Source organism: Jatropha curcas, chromosome 10 (assembly GCF_041381405.1).
Source record: "Jatropha curcas cultivar XTBG-Jc1 chromosome 10, XTBG_Jcur_1.0, whole genome shotgun sequence".
NCBI lineage: Eukaryota > Viridiplantae > Streptophyta > Magnoliopsida > Malpighiales > Euphorbiaceae > Jatropha > Jatropha curcas.
In genome coordinates this window covers 601,825-619,431 of record NC_143160.1, presented here as the reverse complement: position 1 = coordinate 619,431, position 17,607 = coordinate 601,825, and the positions used below count along the sequence as shown (strand labels likewise).

Below are 17,607 nucleotides of genomic sequence, written 5' to 3'. Positions count from 1 at the left end.
ACAATTAAATAAAAAAGCAATTTTATTAATATCTTCAAATTAATTATAGATTATGCTTTGATATTAATATTATTTTACTACCTTTAAAATATTGAATTGAATTCATCTAAACGAGAAATTAACTCTCTCAATCTTAATATTGATAAAGTAGGTACTGACGACATTAATATTTCCTCACCCAGTAATATTACTATTAATTATTTTATATTTTTCATTTCATCTAAACACGATTAATTCAACATTTTTTATAGAAAAAAATTTCTTAAGGACGTGTTTTTCTTTTTTAAAATTAGATGCACATGTAATGGAAAAGAATAAGGGCAAAATATATCAAATAGAGGTAGACCTAAGGATCTTATCAATAAGGATGTTTTGTCCACCAAAATCTAATGGCTCTTCTTTAGTGGGACCCTTTTAAGATTTGCTGTCACGTAGTATCTCTATATAACACCTATCTGATCTCTCCTCCAGCCCCCTCCTCCCGTCTTTCTCTTCTCCAAAATTCTTTTAATTGTCCTTTTATTCATTTTCTACTTTCAATTCACAACTAAAAATTTCCTTTTTTCTTTTTTCTTTTTTTATTTTTTAAGCGAAACTAAATATTCAGTTTATATAAATATTCATAAAATTAAGTTGTGATTTATATACGAAGAATGAAGGAGAGTGGTAGAAAACAAGGTGCACTGTCGCCATGCGCGGCGTGCAAGCTTCTCCGGCGAAGATGTTCTCAGGACTGTGTTTTTGCTCCTTATTTTCCAGCCGATGAGCCGCAGAAGTTCGCCAGTGTGCATAAGGTATTTGGAGCCAGCAATGTGAACAAAATGTTACAGGTTAATGACTTATCCACCTTTAATCCTTTCTCTTTCAAAATATGATTTGATAATAACATATAATAACTGCAATTATTTTATTTCTCCATATGTGTTATTATACGTGCAAGTTTCTTTTTTTTTTTTTTAAACTATTTTTTTAGTATTGATGGAGGAATTTTTATTATTTTATATACATCTTTCTTTTAGCAATCTCACGTAAATTTAACATTAAAGTCTCAATTTTTATTTTATATATGTGCACATATATATATTTTTATTTTATGTATAGGTCATCTTTAAATAAAGAAAGGGTAGAAAAAATTAATCAAAGAATAATGGGAAAAAATTATAAAAAAAAAGATCCTCTGGACAGTCATGTCATAGGGCAACCTTGGCCTGCCATTTATACAGAATTTTGCATGGTATTATTAGAATTTCTTATCAAAAGTTGTGTTTTAATTCCTCTGAACTTTGTTGCCTTTTAATAAAATAAAAAATTGAAAGAAAAAAAAAAAGTTGCTTTCTCCATATTATAGGATCGTAAAAATCTACCATTTCAATACATGCACAAAATTGCTCTGTAAAACCCTAGAATGATATTCCATAACTAATTGAAAATCGTTTCCAATTTCCAATCCCAATTAAATTATAAGTCTACATACAGATCTTAGAGCTTTCATATTACAGTTTCTCTAATCTTAAAACATGGGTTTTGAAATTATATTTGAACTTAGAATTAATTATTAAGGGGTGGTGTTAACTGTTAAGTATACATAGAAAATGAAAAAAAAAGGTCAAAAAAGCACGCAAAGAAATCAAGATAAGATAAAAAGGAAAACGAGCATCAAAAACCGAGAATAACCAAAGGTTTTTGGAACCGTAAAAAACCTCCAATTCCAATACCCATGACGTACAAAATTGCTCTAGGAAAACCCTAGAATGGTTTTCATAAACTAAAATTTGATAGAAATAGATTGAAGTTTGAATTTTCAGATGACGTGGTTTGTTGAAATGATATCCAACTCATTTTTTAGGGTTTCTTGCATGCTTTTCTGGAGTTGGATTGCTCAAAACCTAATTTTGAGATGATTTAGGATTATAAATCATCTATATATTTGTTTTGGATGTAAAATGTTAACATCAATATCTGAGAAAATACAAACCACAAAGAGAAAACAAAAAGTAAAAAGAGAAAAGCCAATCTTCATATATGTTTTTCACTTTTATTTTCGGTTGTAGTGGTTAGTTTTTCAGTTAGTACAGAGACCCACAAGAGAAAGAAAGTAAGATTCTAAGTCTATATTCTATTCAAAAGTAACTGTTTTTTTACTTTTTTACCATTTTTTATTCCTCAATTTGGCAGCCTAAAGAGAATAAAAGTATCACAGTCTACAGCTTTACTTGTTGGTTGCGTATGAGAAATGTAGAGGACAAAGTTAAAAAAAAGGGTCACACACATAATTAAAGTGATTAAGAGCCTAAACTCTATTTACTTTATGACCCCTCCCACTTGTGGCTTTTGGTCTTACAATTCTTTTAATTTAATTTAAAAAAATATATATATATATTTATTTAGAAATTAAAGAAAGGTTTTATTATTAATCAACTATTCTTTGTGCTTTAAACATGAAGTTACGTTGAAAGAGATATATCACAAATACCTCCAAAAGAGAAGTAATTGATTCCGTTTAAGCAAATAAAGTTTGATGCTTTCTCGTGCTGTTTAAGTTTATTTATTTTTTAATTATTATTATTATTATTTGTAATTACTACGTCATCGTGACATATTTAATTTTGCTGGTTTTTGTGAATTAGTAAGTATTTTCCTTAATTTAATTGGAGTAAACATGGAAATAATACATAAAATATATTTATAACTAACTAAGTTTATTTCACCGAACACTTTTTTTTTCCTAACCTAGTTGAATATCCGAACAATGAAAACTTAATATTCTTATAGAAAATTCCTATGTGAAAGTTCATAAGCTATTTTGTAGTCCACGATAGATTAAGATTTCAAATTATCATATATATAATCAAATTTATCTATTAACCAAGAAAAAAATTCACTGAAAAAATGGATAAATTTTGTTTCTTATTGCTCTGTTTTTTTTTTCAACTAGATTTTTCCTTTTCCAAATAAAGGATCCAAACAACTGTTACTTATAATTAGTTGTTTAGGCATGTGAGAGTATAGAACATCAGAGTTCAGCACGCCAGACCAAAACATAATTAAATGCATGCTAGAGTATAATAATGATACGATGACATGATTGGGTTAAAAATAAAAGTATTTAAATTCCTTTTCTTAAGGTTCATTTCATTTTGATATATTATTGTAAGATTCATTGAATTGGCCAAATAATGACAATATTGCCATTGTTTTGTCAATGTCATTATTATTATTATTTTTCCAAATGAAAATGAATATTCCCAAACTAAATGTTTTTTTTTGTTGGTAGAAATTCCCAAACTAACTTTGTCATAATGTCATTGTTAATTTGATGGGTGATTTTATTGTCAACTTGTTTTTCCCTTAAATGGAATTTAACCTAACTAATGTCTTAAGTCCTTTTTGACCAAGCATAAAACAAGAATATTCTTTATTTCTCTTACTTTAATGTTAATTAAACCAATAATTCATTAACCGAAATATATATTATTTTGAAAATTTTCAGGAGTTGCCAGAGCATCAGCGAAGTGATGCAGTGAGTTCGATGGTGTACGAGGCAAATGCTAGGGTACGTGACCCAGTTTATGGGTGTGTAGGGGCTATATCATCCTTGCAACAACAGATAGATTCTCTTCAAACCCAGTTGGCCATTGCACAAGCTGAGGTTGTACACATGAGAATGAGCCAATATGGTTCATCTTCAACTCCAAGCAGCCTGGACATGGTGGTTGATCAAGCCAATGTAGGAGAGTCGCTTTGGTCATGCTAGCTACACTTTATTAATTATTACTATATACTAGTTATTGATGGGCTTGCTTTATTAATGTCTCCCTCTTTTTATACATTTTTGCTTCTTTTTTACTTTTTAGTCTTTTATAGTGCGTCTCTCTACTTGACCAAGAGATGATGATTATTATTAATTAACCATATTGTATATATTTCTAAACATATATAATTATGAGGTATGATATATGTTGTACACCGAATTGTTGACTCTCCTTTTCTTTTTCTGCATAACTACTCCTAAATTTCAAATACTATTCATTGTCAAATGAAATGTTCCGTTATTCGTTTATTCTAATGATGCGATTGAATAATAAAGAGACTTCTCCTTTGAAATGAATTTTTTTTTTATTCCTTAATTAAGGTTACGTGAACGAAGAAGCTGCATGTAATTCATATTTTATTTTTAATCAAAAATTCATAAATTCTGGAATCTGTTATTCTGGTCTTCAATTGAGAGAATAACAGGTTATTCAATTCAAACTGCGATTATTGTGCGGTACAATTAAGAAAACAAACAGTAAGGATTAAGAAAACGCAGTTTCTCGCTCTCGTGGAGCCCAGCCCATAAAACAAACAGATTGGACTTGAGTAACGCTTGGGCTCACCCTACTAGCTAGCCCATTATTATTGTTCAGCCCACAATTTTGGTATACGATATATGATATTCGGCCCAATAATTTTAATTTAAAAAACACCCAAGGAAAAGGCTGGCAATTTGGGCTAAGTCTCCACCTAAATTAGCATATCTAGAGAGAAGGCCATCAGGGGAGTGGATAAAAAAGACATTATTAAATATGTTAATCCCACGTTGGAAAAATATAAAAAGACTAAATGTAATCAGTAAATTACTAAGAAAAGGTTGTGCAAATATTTTCTTGAAGAATATATAAAGTTATTTTCGTGTAATATAATATGATTTTCCACATTTCTTTTCAATTTTAATGGAACAAGAAACAATCATGACGATCATGGAAAATATATGGTTTTTTTTTTTTTTTTTTTGGAAAAGTATAAATTGCATTGTTGTGTGGCTCTCTTTTCGTAAAAGAAGTACTACAGTACGATCGATCTTATTGTTCAATATATGCATATAAAATCTTGTAGAGAGAAACTGTGTTGTTTACATATTCATCAATGCTATAATTGCGACATGGATATCAAGAATACTATTTAGTGGTTGATGTTTGAACTTAATTACTAATTCAATCCTCTTAACTTTTTAGTAAATTCATTAATTTTTCTGAATAAAATTAAATAAATGAATAATATGTTTTATTTAATAAAATAAAATAAAATAGTATTTACTGAATAATTTAATAAAATAAAATTAAACCTTATCAATGAATCAATGAACTAATATGTTTTATTTTTATTTTTTTATTTTTTTTTAAAGAAAGAAGTTTGATTTGTGACATTCATGGGACCTGATGAACAGGCAATTAATAATATTGGTACCTTTGTGGGAAGAAAATGTGGCAAGGTAAGCCCACCGACAAATCTGATTATCGAATATTATATGATCTTTTATTTATTTTTTTGGACTCAACAGCTGAAAATTATCATTGTCATGAACTATCTATATCTATTCAACTCCACTGAAACACCATTTATTAGCTCTCGCAACTCCTCAAAGGACACTCACTATCAAGTTCTCATTTTTCTTTTTCATGCATAGATTCTAATTTTCTGTTCAAATTGTTGTTAATTCTAATGTTGGTTTGGATCCATGAAATGTAAAATTTATAGAATTTAAATTCCATGGATTCTGAAAGATATATAATTTTATAGTATATCTTTTAATTGGAAAATAAAATTCATAAATTTAAAAAATTTTTTGAAATAAAATTTAAAAAACGATTAGACGAGATATCTCACCTTTAAAATAGGACTTCCCTCTCTTCCAAAACGATAGAATTAAATCAATGATGAAATTTATGAATTAAAAGAAAGAATTTGATAAATACGTTTTAAATTTCATTCATCAAAAACAACTTTTTTTTTTTTTTTTTTATAAAAAAAATACTTAAATATTAAATTATATATATATATATATATATATATATATATATATATATATATTGTACTTTCTTCCCCTTGGAAGGCTTCAATTTCCATCCTCTTTGTCTTCCAAAGTTGATTCAAGATTCTCCTCATTTGAAGGAGACAAATTTTGATGGAGGGGGCTACCCAATGTTTCCCAATCACACAAATTTCAAACGATTCTTGTATTTCCATTTTTGTCACATATGTATTGTATAATGCTAAGTTCGTTCAATTTCGACAATTGTTTTCATATATATACTTATGACAAGTCTATTTGTGTCCATAGCTAAACTTCCCAAAATCACCAACTACAATGAAAGCTAAACCATAAAAGTGGGGTCAAATGGAAGTACTTAAGTGGGTTCTTACGATTGTAAGAATGGTTGCTTGTGACACCAATTTGCATATCTCTACCTCATTTGAGTGAACAACATATTAATGCTCTCTTGTCTTTGTTTGACTTGGGATGTCTATATCTATAGTTCAACCGCTATAAGAATTATGTTGCACCAAACAAAATAAATAAATAAATAAATAAAAGTGGAAATATTGAAACTAATAATAGCCTCCACTTGACTGACTATATATATATATATAGAGAGAGAGAGAGAGAGAGAGAGAGAGTCTTGGCTTTCAAATTAGAGAAGATGGGGTTTTAGGTCAACCAACTTTTTTTTTTTTTTTAAAGATATAATTCATTAATTTTTTTTAGTATTGGGAAAAGATTCGAACATGGATATATTAAATATTAAATATTAAATATTAGTTATAATATAATTCATTAGTTATAATATTAAATATTACAAATACTAGTATAAATGGGACATGAAACTTTATTATCAAAACTAATAAAGTTTGCTGATCTTTTAACAAATTAAAAGAATTTTATATATTTTTTGAATAGTAAAACTAAAAATAAAAGAGATAATATTATCATTCTGCTTAAAGATGATACGGTTAAACAACTCTATGATTAAATAGAACATTATCGTTCATGTAATACCAAAACATTTTTATCTTTTTTTTTTTTAGTATATGGAAATATTTTAGAATAATGAGGCAGTTAGATCACCATAAATTAATACATATATTTTTTTTTTCATGTTTTTCGTGAAGAAAATTGTTATATTGATTGGATGTCGAAATATGCATCTTCAATGTCTATTCAATTTTATCTTTATGAGACTCCTTCAGTTGAAATTTGTTCTTGATTTGATTATAATTTGGCGGTTTATAGCTTTTTTGCGTTCTATTAATTATTTTTAGTTAACTTGTCTTTTTCTTATTATTAAAAAAAAAAAAAAATCCTTTTTCATAAATTACATTTTTTTTTTGGTACGCAAATTTTTGACATGAGAGTCGAATAAAAACAGGTGCTTTATTTATTATTTTGTCCAGATTTAGTCATATCTTGGAGTTACAATCAAATATATAGCATTCTCAATAATATGGAATACTGGACAATGACAATATAAAATAGATGGATGTTTCACTTTCTTAAGTCCCCTCCACCTCCATTCTAGAAATAATTAAGGAAAAAGTCAATATAAAAATTAAAATGAATATATATGTATAAGCTACCACTACTTCATAATAACTTGCAGAAAGATTCTAAATTTGTGGCTTTCATGAATCCTTAGCAATGATTTGATACCACCATCTAGAATAATGGTTATGATGAATAATTTCTTTTTATAGCTTATTTTAGATCATCATGATGTATATTCACATCCCAAAATAATTTTACTGAATTAGTTAACAATTTGGGCAGTTTAGAAACCCCAAGATGCCAATTCAATGTGATCATGTACAACGTTAATTACAACAATTGTTCCAAAGCTTTCATGCCATTGCTGAAGCAACAAATATTTAAAGTGAATTGATGAGATCATAATCATATGATGTTTAGATGAATCTTTTTCTCTTTTGAACTTCGATTTGGTGCTAAAGTTCAAAAATGAAAACAACCCAAAAGATTATGATAAACCCATCTCTATCGTCTAGCTTCGGTTTGGTTAGACTGTTACATAATCCACAAAATAAATTAATATAGCTTTGCGAGTTGTGAAATATCCCAAAACCCTCGTTTTCTTTGATTAACCAGCTTCTGTGCATAAACCCACAATTATGTCACCCAGCTATATACGGTACATACATTAAACTAGCCACTGCTTCTTGCAACCAATCATCATCATCATCACTATTCTTCATCTGCAAATCCACAAAAAATACTCATTAATTCTGTATATAAGCATGCATCCATTTTATCTAGTTCATTAACAGCTTCAAAATTATGAAATAATTTAAAATTTTTTCTAGTAATCATAACTTTGTATACTGTTAGTAGATTTTCATTCAATGGTATTAGAATCAATTCCAAAACTTTGAAACTACGAGAGTTTAAATAGCTACCCAGAGTCGATTAGTAAAACAAATTATAAATTGGAATATATATATGTATATGCTAAAAAACTTTTAAGAGTAATTAATGAAATTCATTTAATGATACCTGGAGGGCATCATTGAAATATGATTCTTTTTCTTGGAGAGGATTGTCATTCTTTTTGCTACCAGTTTCATCTTCACCAATTAATTCATTGTTTCTAGCAAATCTTCCACGGACACGAACTCTGCGGTCAGCTAGGGTTTTGCGACAAGCATACTGTATAGAGTGACCCACAGAGGTAAATGCAATATTCTAATAAAAAGGCTTAAATGTGAGAAATGGAGGAAAAAAGAATACCTTAATGGTCTTATTAAAGTTCCTTTGATTTCTTTTCTTTAAGTACCTAAGAATTCTATCTTTCCTTTCTTCAACTGTGTAACGTCCAACTTTTATATTGCTGTGTTCAATGGCTGGCATTTGATTGCATTGAATTCCCTGTAACAAAATTTACAAATTACATAAAATATGAATTGATCGTCAAATTAAAATAGAATATATTAAATGCATGTATACATACCCAAGTTTCTCGAGAATCAGGGCAGATGGACTTAAAATTTTGCAGAAACTCACAACAATCATCTCCAAACTCAAAAGGACCAGAATTATACTGAAAACCGCCACCAAGATTTTGAATTTTAGCAATGCTGCTAAAACCCATTTTGTAGTGATCAATCAATGAAGGAACAGCTACGTCGGAAACGCCGAGTTGGTCGGCGAAGGAGGTGGTCACAGCTGGAAGCCGCGAGAAAACATCAGTAGACTCCGGAGGAAAACCCTCAAGGGCGCCATTATCATTAATATTATCATAAAATATTGGAAGGTTGTTGCGGTGATTATGTTCACGTCCCATCATTGCACAAGCAGTAGAGATTGCACCACCAGCAAATGCATTATTCCCGTAGTTTTCTTGAGCCATAACCGAATTAATATCGGAGAATTCCTGAGGCGAAAATTGATAGTCAGTGTAGAAATGAGGGACGAAGGCCATTGAAGGGAGAAAGAAAGTAGTTCTATGGATTTCAATTCTGTTTCTTTCCTCTCTGTTTTTTTCCTTGTCTGTCACTCAACCTTTGAGGCTAAGACAGACATGTATATATATACATATAGGGATGTAATAGTGGAACTGGCTTTTGGACAAGTTGTTCTGCCCGGAACTATTCGGGCAACAGAAAGAGTTATTGATGAGGACATAATTAGTAAGTGAGACAGTTAAATGGGCTAACTGAACCTGCACTGTGTACTTTCTTATTAAGCTGTAAACGCGTTATCTTTCTATGGTTTTTTTGTAACAAACCATTTCTCATATTTTTCTTTAACCATATAATTTTACTTTTTTTGTTTTTACTATTCTTGACTATTATTCTATTTACATATCATTTTTCACCCTTTCTCCTGTGGCACTTTTCACTTACATATTTTATTTTATTATTAGTGTATTACTTATTTTCCATCTATTTGATTCACGAGTGGTTTCGTAAACTCGGTTTATGCATGTCAATTCCATCAATAAAATCAAGATTTATTATTTTCTTAATTAGTAATGCAAAAATCATCAATGAACTATTGGATTAGCGAAAGTAGATTCAGGACTGAGTCCGAGCATCGATTTGTCTGGTAACGCATGAGATATAATCTTTAAGCATTTTAGATGTTTAAAAAGAAAAGAAAAAGGAAATAGTAGTCTATTTAGGATTTATACAAGTTGAAGTAATATTTGGAAAAATACAAGTGTGTATAAAAGGATAAAGCATGAGAAGTTATGCACCTGAGGAGGAAAGAAAAAGCTGAAGTGACCCTGATAAAGAGTAATAGAGGGACTCATGTGATTACTATTCTCATATCGATTAAAGCTGTACACCATAAGGTACTCTAATAAAGATGTAACCTATACTGATAGCTCAAGAATCTAACACATGGGTTTGTAAGATTTGCATCGACAATGCAAGTACGAACATATATCCCTCAAAATTAGGTGGTTTTTATTTGTTACCCTTCTTCTTATAGCCCTACATCAATTCTATCATGCATAGAGATTGAAAGGCCTTATATTATATACCCTGTCTGTCTTTGTCCTATGGTTATATGATATCTTCTACCCTTTATTTGATTGTTGAAGGGACTGGATCACTAGCTCTTGCCTCTTGTATTCAAAGGGGTCGAATTCCTTGGAATTAGGTCAAATTTAGCTGCTGGGACATGATTCCTTGTTTTGCATGAGAATTGATGGAACTTGTTCTTCATGGATTTTCCATGTGCTTAATTACTACTGTAAAGTTTTTTTTTTTTGTTCTAATTAATGTTTTACTTTTCACTATTTACTTCTAATTTATCCCAATTTTTGGATATTATTGCATGTAAATAATAATAATTAAGGAATAAAGCACTCTAAAAACCAGATCAGTGTGTGAAAATAAAAAAGATTCATTATAGGTTTAGTGATTGGGTGGTTTTTCTCCGATTAAGCTACTTCTTCCTAGAAGGATAAATAAAAAAACAATTAATTAATCCATATTCTCAAATATATCCATTAAAAATTCCTAATACAGATGTGGTTGAATTTCTTTTTGTTACTGAACATGAGAATCAAAAAAAAAAAAAAAAAAAAAAACATGAATTCTCTGTTAATCCCCAAAACTATATGTACACAGCAGCACCGGAACTAGAAGTGTTGTGCCCTAAATATTTATATTTTCCTTTTGTTTTTTTTGTGATATATGTATGAAGGAAGCTTTCGAATAAGAGTATCTGGTTCAAAAAGGTTTCTTTGAAAGAGGTATCTAATTAAACATCTTGCACAATCTTTGTTATCTTGAAAAAAGTTCCTGGATTTCCCATATATATCTTTTTACCAATATATAATTCAATTAGTATCAAGAAACAATTTTTTTTTTTTTTTTTTTGGAAATGTAAAACTATCAAGAAACATTAATTAATAATGAGAAAAAAGAAAAATAGTAAGAGCAAACAAAGGGCATTAATTTGTAATGGGTGGGGTTGCTTAAAGTACGAAGGTTTCACCTTTAACGAAGCTATTTGCCACAAAAAGCAAAATTCAGATAGAATGAGAGAGATATGAGGATTGAGGATTATCGTAAGACAGTACGTAGTATCAGGTGCCTCTCTCTCTCTCTCTCTCTCTCTCGGGGTTCCCTTTCTCTTCAATATCCCATCACCCCTACCACTGACTTACCCTGCAAGCTATTAGTATTAGGATTAATTATTCACACTCCCCACTTGTTTCGACGATGGTCCTCCTTAATTATCTAATTATTATCTTAATTCTTTTTTTTATTTTTCAACTTGTTGTGGATAGAAAATCCATAGATAATGCTTGTTCTTGATTAATTGTTTCAAATGATACGCCCACAACGCAATCAATTTTTGTTTGCAAAGTAGGTATTTTGATAATGGACTTTATTCTTTTTTAATTTCTGGTTCTTTCCTTTTCTTTTTTCTTTTTTCAATTTTGTTTGCATTATATTAAATGATCATCTGGGCTGAATTTTGAACCTTGAATTTGAATCATTATCCTTTTGACCTTGGATTGTTGAATGATTACTAAATCATTGTTGAATGATTACTAAATCAATTCTATAACGTAGAAGCAATTTTATCTTTCATCCAATAAGTTAAACATATAGTTTATTGAATCAGTTCTAAAAGAAAACGTTTCACTAAGACAAGATTCGACTTGTAAATTCACATAAGCAACTTATTGGTTTAGCTTAGGTAAGCTAGCTTATCTCTTATTATCTGAATAAAAAAAAAAAAAAAATTGAAAGTCTAATAAGCTGTAATTAAACTGAAACAAATAGCCTCTAAGACTACCAAATGTAAAAAGATCGGCTCTATATATCTTCAGAACAGATTCCAGAGTCAGTGAAGATTATAAGCAATGGAAAATTGCCTTAAAAAAAGTTTACTATATAGATGGAGAACATTACTAAGTGATTAGCATTGGTATTTGTTTTATTATCAATTTTCAGGTATCAGTAATGAAGTTCCAAGTTTCTTGTGTTTGGAAGAAAAGAAAAGAAAAGAAAAGCGGCGGAAAATCCCTTTGAGAACCTTAATTTCCATTACTTAATCTAAAAGAACAAGAGGACAAAGAAAAAGAAAATGGGAAATGTAGAAAAAGGAAGTTACCAACCTTAATGATCTGATCTGACACAATTCCATCAGATCACTTTTTATCTTCTGGCAGATGGTCCAACAAACTCATGTTGGTGCATGTTGCCTGGAAGAAGTGAATCTAAAGCTGATTTTTAGAGCATATAAAAGATCACTACGACGCTTTTCCTATTCCTTTCATAATTATTTATTTCAATTATTCTAGAAGTATTCTTGTTCTATAGAGGACACTGCTTTTGTTTTTCTCTTAGCAAGTTGGGACCTTTGTTCAAAGATATGTTATACTTTTCTTCTACATGTTCGCTTCCCTTTCATGTAATGCTCCCTTCTCAATCAGATCACTTCTCTTTTACAATATCTGGTAAAAGATTGACTAGCGCACAAAGATTTTGAGCAACAAAGCACCCTTGATTTTGCATCTTTCAAAATAAAAACAATTGAGGCTTCAGTGTTTTATCTCCGTCTTATTCTGATTAATTCGATTGACCGATTATTCATTTGGTTTCAGAAATTATCAAGTAGAACTTTTGTTTTTTGGGGAAAATAGTTTCACAAATTAATATTCTTTGTTAGTGTAGTGGTTAAGGTAAAGTTAGTTAAGTGCGAGCAATAGAATTTTACCAATGGGAACTCTCAGCAGAACAAACAGTATAAAACCTGAACACTTCAATGCATTTCAGAAAATAGAGGTAAAACTTGAAAGTATCTTGTTGAACAATTTATTAAGAAAATTTTCTCCACTTGCTTTGCATGTGAAAACACCAAAATCTTAATGGCAAACAGTATTGAAAACCCGGGCAGGCAATGCAAAAAATAAACCAGATATTTACATGACATACCTGCATGTATGAAAGAAATGAAGCCTACAGTTCTAATTGTTCGAACATAAACCACAAATACATGTGTTGATCGCCATCGATAAATTGGAAATTTATTGCAAGGCATCCTCTCATAAAGGCTGGATAATGTCGGATTAGTTTGATCCACAATCTGTCAAGCAATGGACAGTAGTAAATTGAATTAGAACTTGGAATCCATCACAAGTCTCCATTAAATATATGAACTTCATTCTACAAAAAAGGATAAATAAATAAATATATAAATATAAAAGACTGATCCCATAGGCGGGAGCATCAAGCCAATATCTGCAGACCGAAATTAAGCCCAGAATATGGTTATAATCTACATCTAGTTTTGACACAGTAAAGTTCATGGATCACTATGGGTTCAATAGACTATCATTCAAAAGTGTGACAGAGTGATTGACTTAATAGAGGATAAGAGCAAGCCATACCCGTTAATGGTTTCCATCTAAACCAGAGAGTTTAGGGTCTATCGTATGTTGCGGTTAAGCAATCCTTGGAATGATAAATAAAGATCTTTGTTATCTGTCCCAAATATCTCTTCTGCTTTCCTTAAAGTTTCCTGAAAGATTAAGAAAAATGACTCAACAGATAAACAAGAGTACAAGCTTCACCAAATACTAATTTGAAGATGCAGAACATTGTAAGGATTCAGCACTTACTTCTCGAGTTTGCTTTTGAGCATTTAGTTCCTTGATGTTGGCCAGAAATGCACTGAACTGTTCATACGATAGGCGACTCCTAATTAAACATTCCCAAATAAGTCAACGGGATGGTCAAAATCACTAGCTAAAAAATAATAATTGAATACTTTCAGACAAGAATATTAGAACTCACCTGGCCTGACGAAAGAACTCCTTTCCATCAATTCGTGGAGTTCGTGCTAAAGAATTTTCCAAAACAAAACATAATGATGTTAGATGGGATGGGATGGGAAAATAACGTGTGAAAATCACATAAAATTCCAAAAACTCGACCTAACTATAACAGACTGAATTATCAGAACAAACAATGACCAAAATACCAATACTGAATTTTAATATTCACACAACTCTGAAATCATTATTTGATAATAATTTTAATAAACCTGGCATTGGTCGCCCACGGGGAGGAGAGTTTGCAGCTGATGATTGCTGGCTTGATGAGTACCACGAGGAAAGTACAGTCCGTCCATCATAATGAGGATTTGTTGGAGATATTGTTCCAGATGTTTTCTGAGGAGATCCAGCAGCAGAAAAACCTCTTGGGGATACAGCTGAAGAAATGATTTTTGGAGTTCCAGTTGGAGTTAACCGTGGTGTGATATATGGAGTAATAGAAAATATTTGCCCAGCGCGTCTTGAAGCTGTTCGACCAAAACCAGTTTATAGTGTAATAAACAATAGCCCATATAATTACAAGAAACCATCTATATGTCATAAAATACAACAAAAGTATCAACTTTGTTAATATCTCCATATGTAAAATACCCATGTTGTAGAAATAGATGCATTCAAAAATGCAAAAGGTTGACTGCAAATTTGCCACGGGTTTAAAACTGAAAAACTACACAAAAAGACCTGGCAATACCACTACCCAAATTTGATCCAAGTGTTCCAATCTACACAGATAGACTTGGCAAACATTACCAGTTTAAGATCTCAAATTAGTCCAAAATCAAGCCCTTTAAAGCAGTATGCTCAAATTCAGGTCCTAGTTCAGAAGGAAAAATAATTCTCATAAGAGATGAGATCAAGTCATGTCAACCAATCTTATAGGAAGAAATCTGGTTATTTGACCGAGTTTTGTGGTGTGCTTTGAATGAACGTATAAGAGTTGAAAGGAAAGGAAAAGAAATTTTGGATGGTAAAAAATTATCATTGAACTGGTAGAAAAAAGAAGTATAAAAAAAAAAAAAATACTTGCCTTTGTATGAAGATAAAACTCATTTGCAGCTCAAACTTAGATATTTTCAAGGCCAAAACTTTAAGCAGGACCTTTTTTCTGAAGGATGAAACTACCATGCATCAAACGTGCAAATATAATAATTAGCATTTGAACTTTAACAAGAACGGGTTTTTGACATGTGATTAAATTTTACATTGGCAAAGAAGCACAAAATGAACAAAGAAAATATAGTAGTTTTACAAACAAACAAAATACCAGATTCGAGCAATATTACCAGAATTCAAATGTTAGAATCTTTTGTACCAAGACTTGCAATCATGATAATATAAAAAGAAGAGACTAGTCAAATACCATCATCAATTGTGTTTCCCGTATCGGTAGAGCCACTATAAGAATGGGTTAAATAGCCATTCACCCCCTCATCTGGAGCAAGAAGTCAGAAATAAAATCAAAATGACAACCATTACAGAAGAAAGAAAATAAACTTTATGAATGAAGAAAAGAAAGTATGCATAATTCCAAAGCCTTGTGATTATGAGGCAAAGACAATCACCATTGGAATAAAGCCCCTATTTCATAGCAAAAATTGATGAATCAGAAGCTTCATCAAGTACCTTTATCAAGATAGGCTTTGGGAACAGACTGATCACAAGTCCCAATATCTACAGTTTCAGCCTGCTGTCACGGATGAAAAGAGAAATTAATTGATGTCTCTAAATAGAAAAAATAAATGGCACAGATATAAAGCAAATTGTTACATGAAGAATAGAATCTAAATACTTGAATTATAAAATAGATACAAATACTAATTGTTAAATGTGGCATCTTACTGATGAATTATCATCGTTTAATGACTGCATCAGTTGTCTCTTAAAGGTCTCCAACTGTAAAAACTCAAACATATTAATCCTTGATCCCAAAAGATATAATGGAACTATAATATAAGCTTCCGTACAGTTTAGCCACATAACATAAAGATGCAACTAAACAAAGATATCCTGGGAATTTAAGAGGAAAGCTGAAGGATCTTCCCAAGACCACCATGGGGCAATTGCATCTTTTCAAACTATTCATTACATAATGAAATCTCACCTTTGTCAAATCACGGCTGAGTTTCTTCACACTCATTGCCAGTGAATCCCGTTCCTTTGAGAGTTTTGTCTTCGTTCAATGTAAAAACACAGCAAAGTAACAATCAAATTTAGTGGTTCAGGTTCAACATGGATGTGACAATTAAAGATTTTTTTGATTTTTAAGAGAAAAACAGAGAAAAATAAATACATTCCACCTATGATAATACTATAATACGATAATAACCTACTAAAAATTGATTTAACAGAGTTCAGTTTCACAGTTGAGTTCTCCTTTTGTTTGAAAATCTCCATTGGAATTAGCAATTTTCCCCTTATTGCTTTACTGCCATACCAGCAAAACAAACTGTGATATCTCAGATTTTTCAGGATTGATTCTTTTCCTTTGTTCAATTAATGTTACAGATTTCCTGTAAGAACCGTTTTAGTGCAATTGTAGTGCCCTAAGTCTGATGCAAAGATACTTTACAACAGAGTACTTGAAGGGATTGAAAATTATCCTCCCTTACCCCCAATTCTTGAGTAACCAATGCCACCACAAAACTATACTGAATATTCGAATTAACTTCGCCGCAATAATCGAATGACCTAAGAACTGCCTAATTCTTTTCGAAACCTAAAACATCGCATAAGTTTTCTTTTACCATTCCCAAATTTCTCAAACATCAAACATCACTGAAAATATACACAAGCATGTACTAAAAAAAATGTTTCAAGTTCATTGAGTTTTCCGTTTTCTTCGCTTACATTTTCATCGAGAGTAATCTTCAGCCTAGACTCCGCCTCCTGGTATGCGCGTTGTACGTGAGATACTTTCTCCTCAAGCTCGTAAATAGCTCGATCTTTCTCATAAACTTTTTGCCTCATACGACCCATTTCGGCCTCCAGCTTCGACACGCGCGAGGCAATCGCCATGGACGTGATCTTACGAGCCAGATCTAGCTGATCGTACGGGTCCGTCGGTATCACAGCCAATATCTCATCCGGCAAGTGAAACTCCGGCGCTCCGCTGCTGTCACTTCCATGCTGCGACATACCTATTCCGCTCCACTGTCTCTCTCTCTAACAACCAAAGAAAAAAAATGTTAATTTGAGAATTTATTTATATTTCCCTCTATTCTGCGGGTTTGAAATTTAGAGTGAAGTGAATAAGGATACAGACTGGCTGTGGAAATGGTTGGAACTTCGGACAAAACGAACAATAATTGGTAATAAATTGAAGTTTGTTTCTGGTAATGGTATCTGTACTATAAGGAATGTGCTTTGCTTTGCTGTTTAATTTTTAAAAATAAAATAAAATAAAATAAATTTTGCGGGTCCTTAAGTTTAAAATTTGGAAGGTTTGCGTTGGCGCGTTCGAATTTGAGACTACGAT

At 31.0% G+C, this 17,607-nt stretch overlaps 3 protein-coding genes across 4 annotated transcripts; 1 reads left to right on the top strand and 2 right to left on the bottom strand.

Annotated features, from left to right (window-relative positions):
* The first annotated feature begins 465 nt into the window (after window positions 1-465).
* LOC105646194 (LOB domain-containing protein 4) lies at window positions 466-3,971 on the top strand. Its single transcript, XM_012232003.4, has 2 exons — window positions 466-830; window positions 3,491-3,971. Exons 1-2 carry the CDS (start codon window positions 654-656, stop codon window positions 3,752-3,754), a joined length of 441 nt encoding a protein of 146 aa, XP_012087393.1. The 5' UTR covers window positions 466-653; the 3' UTR covers window positions 3,755-3,971.
* A 3,636-nt stretch (window positions 3,972-7,607) lies between these two features.
* ASML2 (activator of spomin::LUC2) lies at window positions 7,608-9,336 on the bottom strand. The gene is made up of 4 exons (XM_012232075.4): window positions 8,778-9,336; window positions 8,558-8,695; window positions 8,324-8,476; window positions 7,608-8,025 (listed from the first exon to the last, which is right to left on the bottom strand). The coding sequence occupies exons 1-4, from the start codon at window positions 9,246-9,248 to the stop codon at window positions 7,945-7,947; spliced, it is 843 nt and encodes a 280-aa protein (XP_012087465.1). The 5' UTR covers window positions 9,249-9,336; the 3' UTR covers window positions 7,608-7,944.
* Window positions 9,337-13,087: 3,751 nt separating this feature from the next.
* LOC105646192 (interactor of constitutive active ROPs protein) lies at window positions 13,088-17,529 on the bottom strand. 2 transcript variants are annotated; one of them, XM_020684152.3, is made up of 11 exons: window positions 17,395-17,529; window positions 16,980-17,294; window positions 16,234-16,302; window positions 15,972-16,025; window positions 15,756-15,819; window positions 15,493-15,564; window positions 14,342-14,599; window positions 14,092-14,137; window positions 13,917-13,995; window positions 13,686-13,816; window positions 13,088-13,381 (listed from the first exon to the last, which is right to left on the bottom strand). In XM_020684152.3, the coding sequence occupies exons 2-10, from the start codon at window positions 17,265-17,267 to the stop codon at window positions 13,724-13,726; spliced, it is 1,023 nt and encodes a 340-aa protein (XP_020539811.1). In that variant the 5' UTR covers window positions 17,268-17,294; window positions 17,395-17,529; the 3' UTR covers window positions 13,088-13,381; window positions 13,686-13,723. The 2 variants fall into 2 exon arrangements, with proteins under 2 accessions (XP_020539811.1, XP_012087392.1); XM_012232002.4 differs by having other exon boundaries at window positions 15,756-15,816; window positions 16,980-17,459.
* Between the last annotated feature and the right edge of the window lie 78 nt (window positions 17,530-17,607).

What these genes read in the sequence shown, in the direction of transcription:
- LOC105646192 (XM_020684152.3), bottom strand. Translation starts at nt 17,267, where the DNA reads ATGTCGCAGCATGGAAGTGACAGCAGCGGAGCGCCGGAGTTTCACTTG. An exon ending in TCAGCCGTGATTTGACAAAG is followed by an intron (nt 16,026 to 16,233) that starts GTGAGATTTCAT and finishes GAGTTTTTACAG; the next exon opens with TTGGAGACCTTTAAGAGACA. An exon ending in GAGTTCTTTCGTCAGGCCAG is followed by an intron (nt 13,996 to 14,091) that starts GTGAGTTCTAAT and finishes ATGTTTAATTAG; the next exon opens with GAGTCGCCTATCGTATGAAC.
- LOC105646194 (XM_012232003.4), top strand. Translation starts at nt 654, where the DNA reads ATGAAGGAGAGTGGTAGAAAACAAGGTGCACTGTCGCCATGCGCGGCG. An exon ending in ATGTGAACAAAATGTTACAG is followed by an intron (nt 831 to 3,490) that starts GTTAATGACTTA and finishes GAAAATTTTCAG; the next exon opens with GAGTTGCCAGAGCATCAGCG.
- ASML2 (XM_012232075.4), bottom strand. Translation starts at nt 9,248, where the DNA reads ATGGCCTTCGTCCCTCATTTCTACACTGACTATCAATTTTCGCCTCAG. An exon ending in ACTTTAATAAGACCATTAAG is followed by an intron (nt 8,477 to 8,557) that starts GTATTCTTTTTT and finishes CACTCTATACAG; the next exon opens with TATGCTTGTCGCAAAACCCT. An exon ending in ATTTCAATGATGCCCTCCAG is followed by an intron (nt 8,026 to 8,323) that starts GTATCATTAAAT and finishes GTGGATTTGCAG; the next exon opens with ATGAAGAATAGTGATGATGA.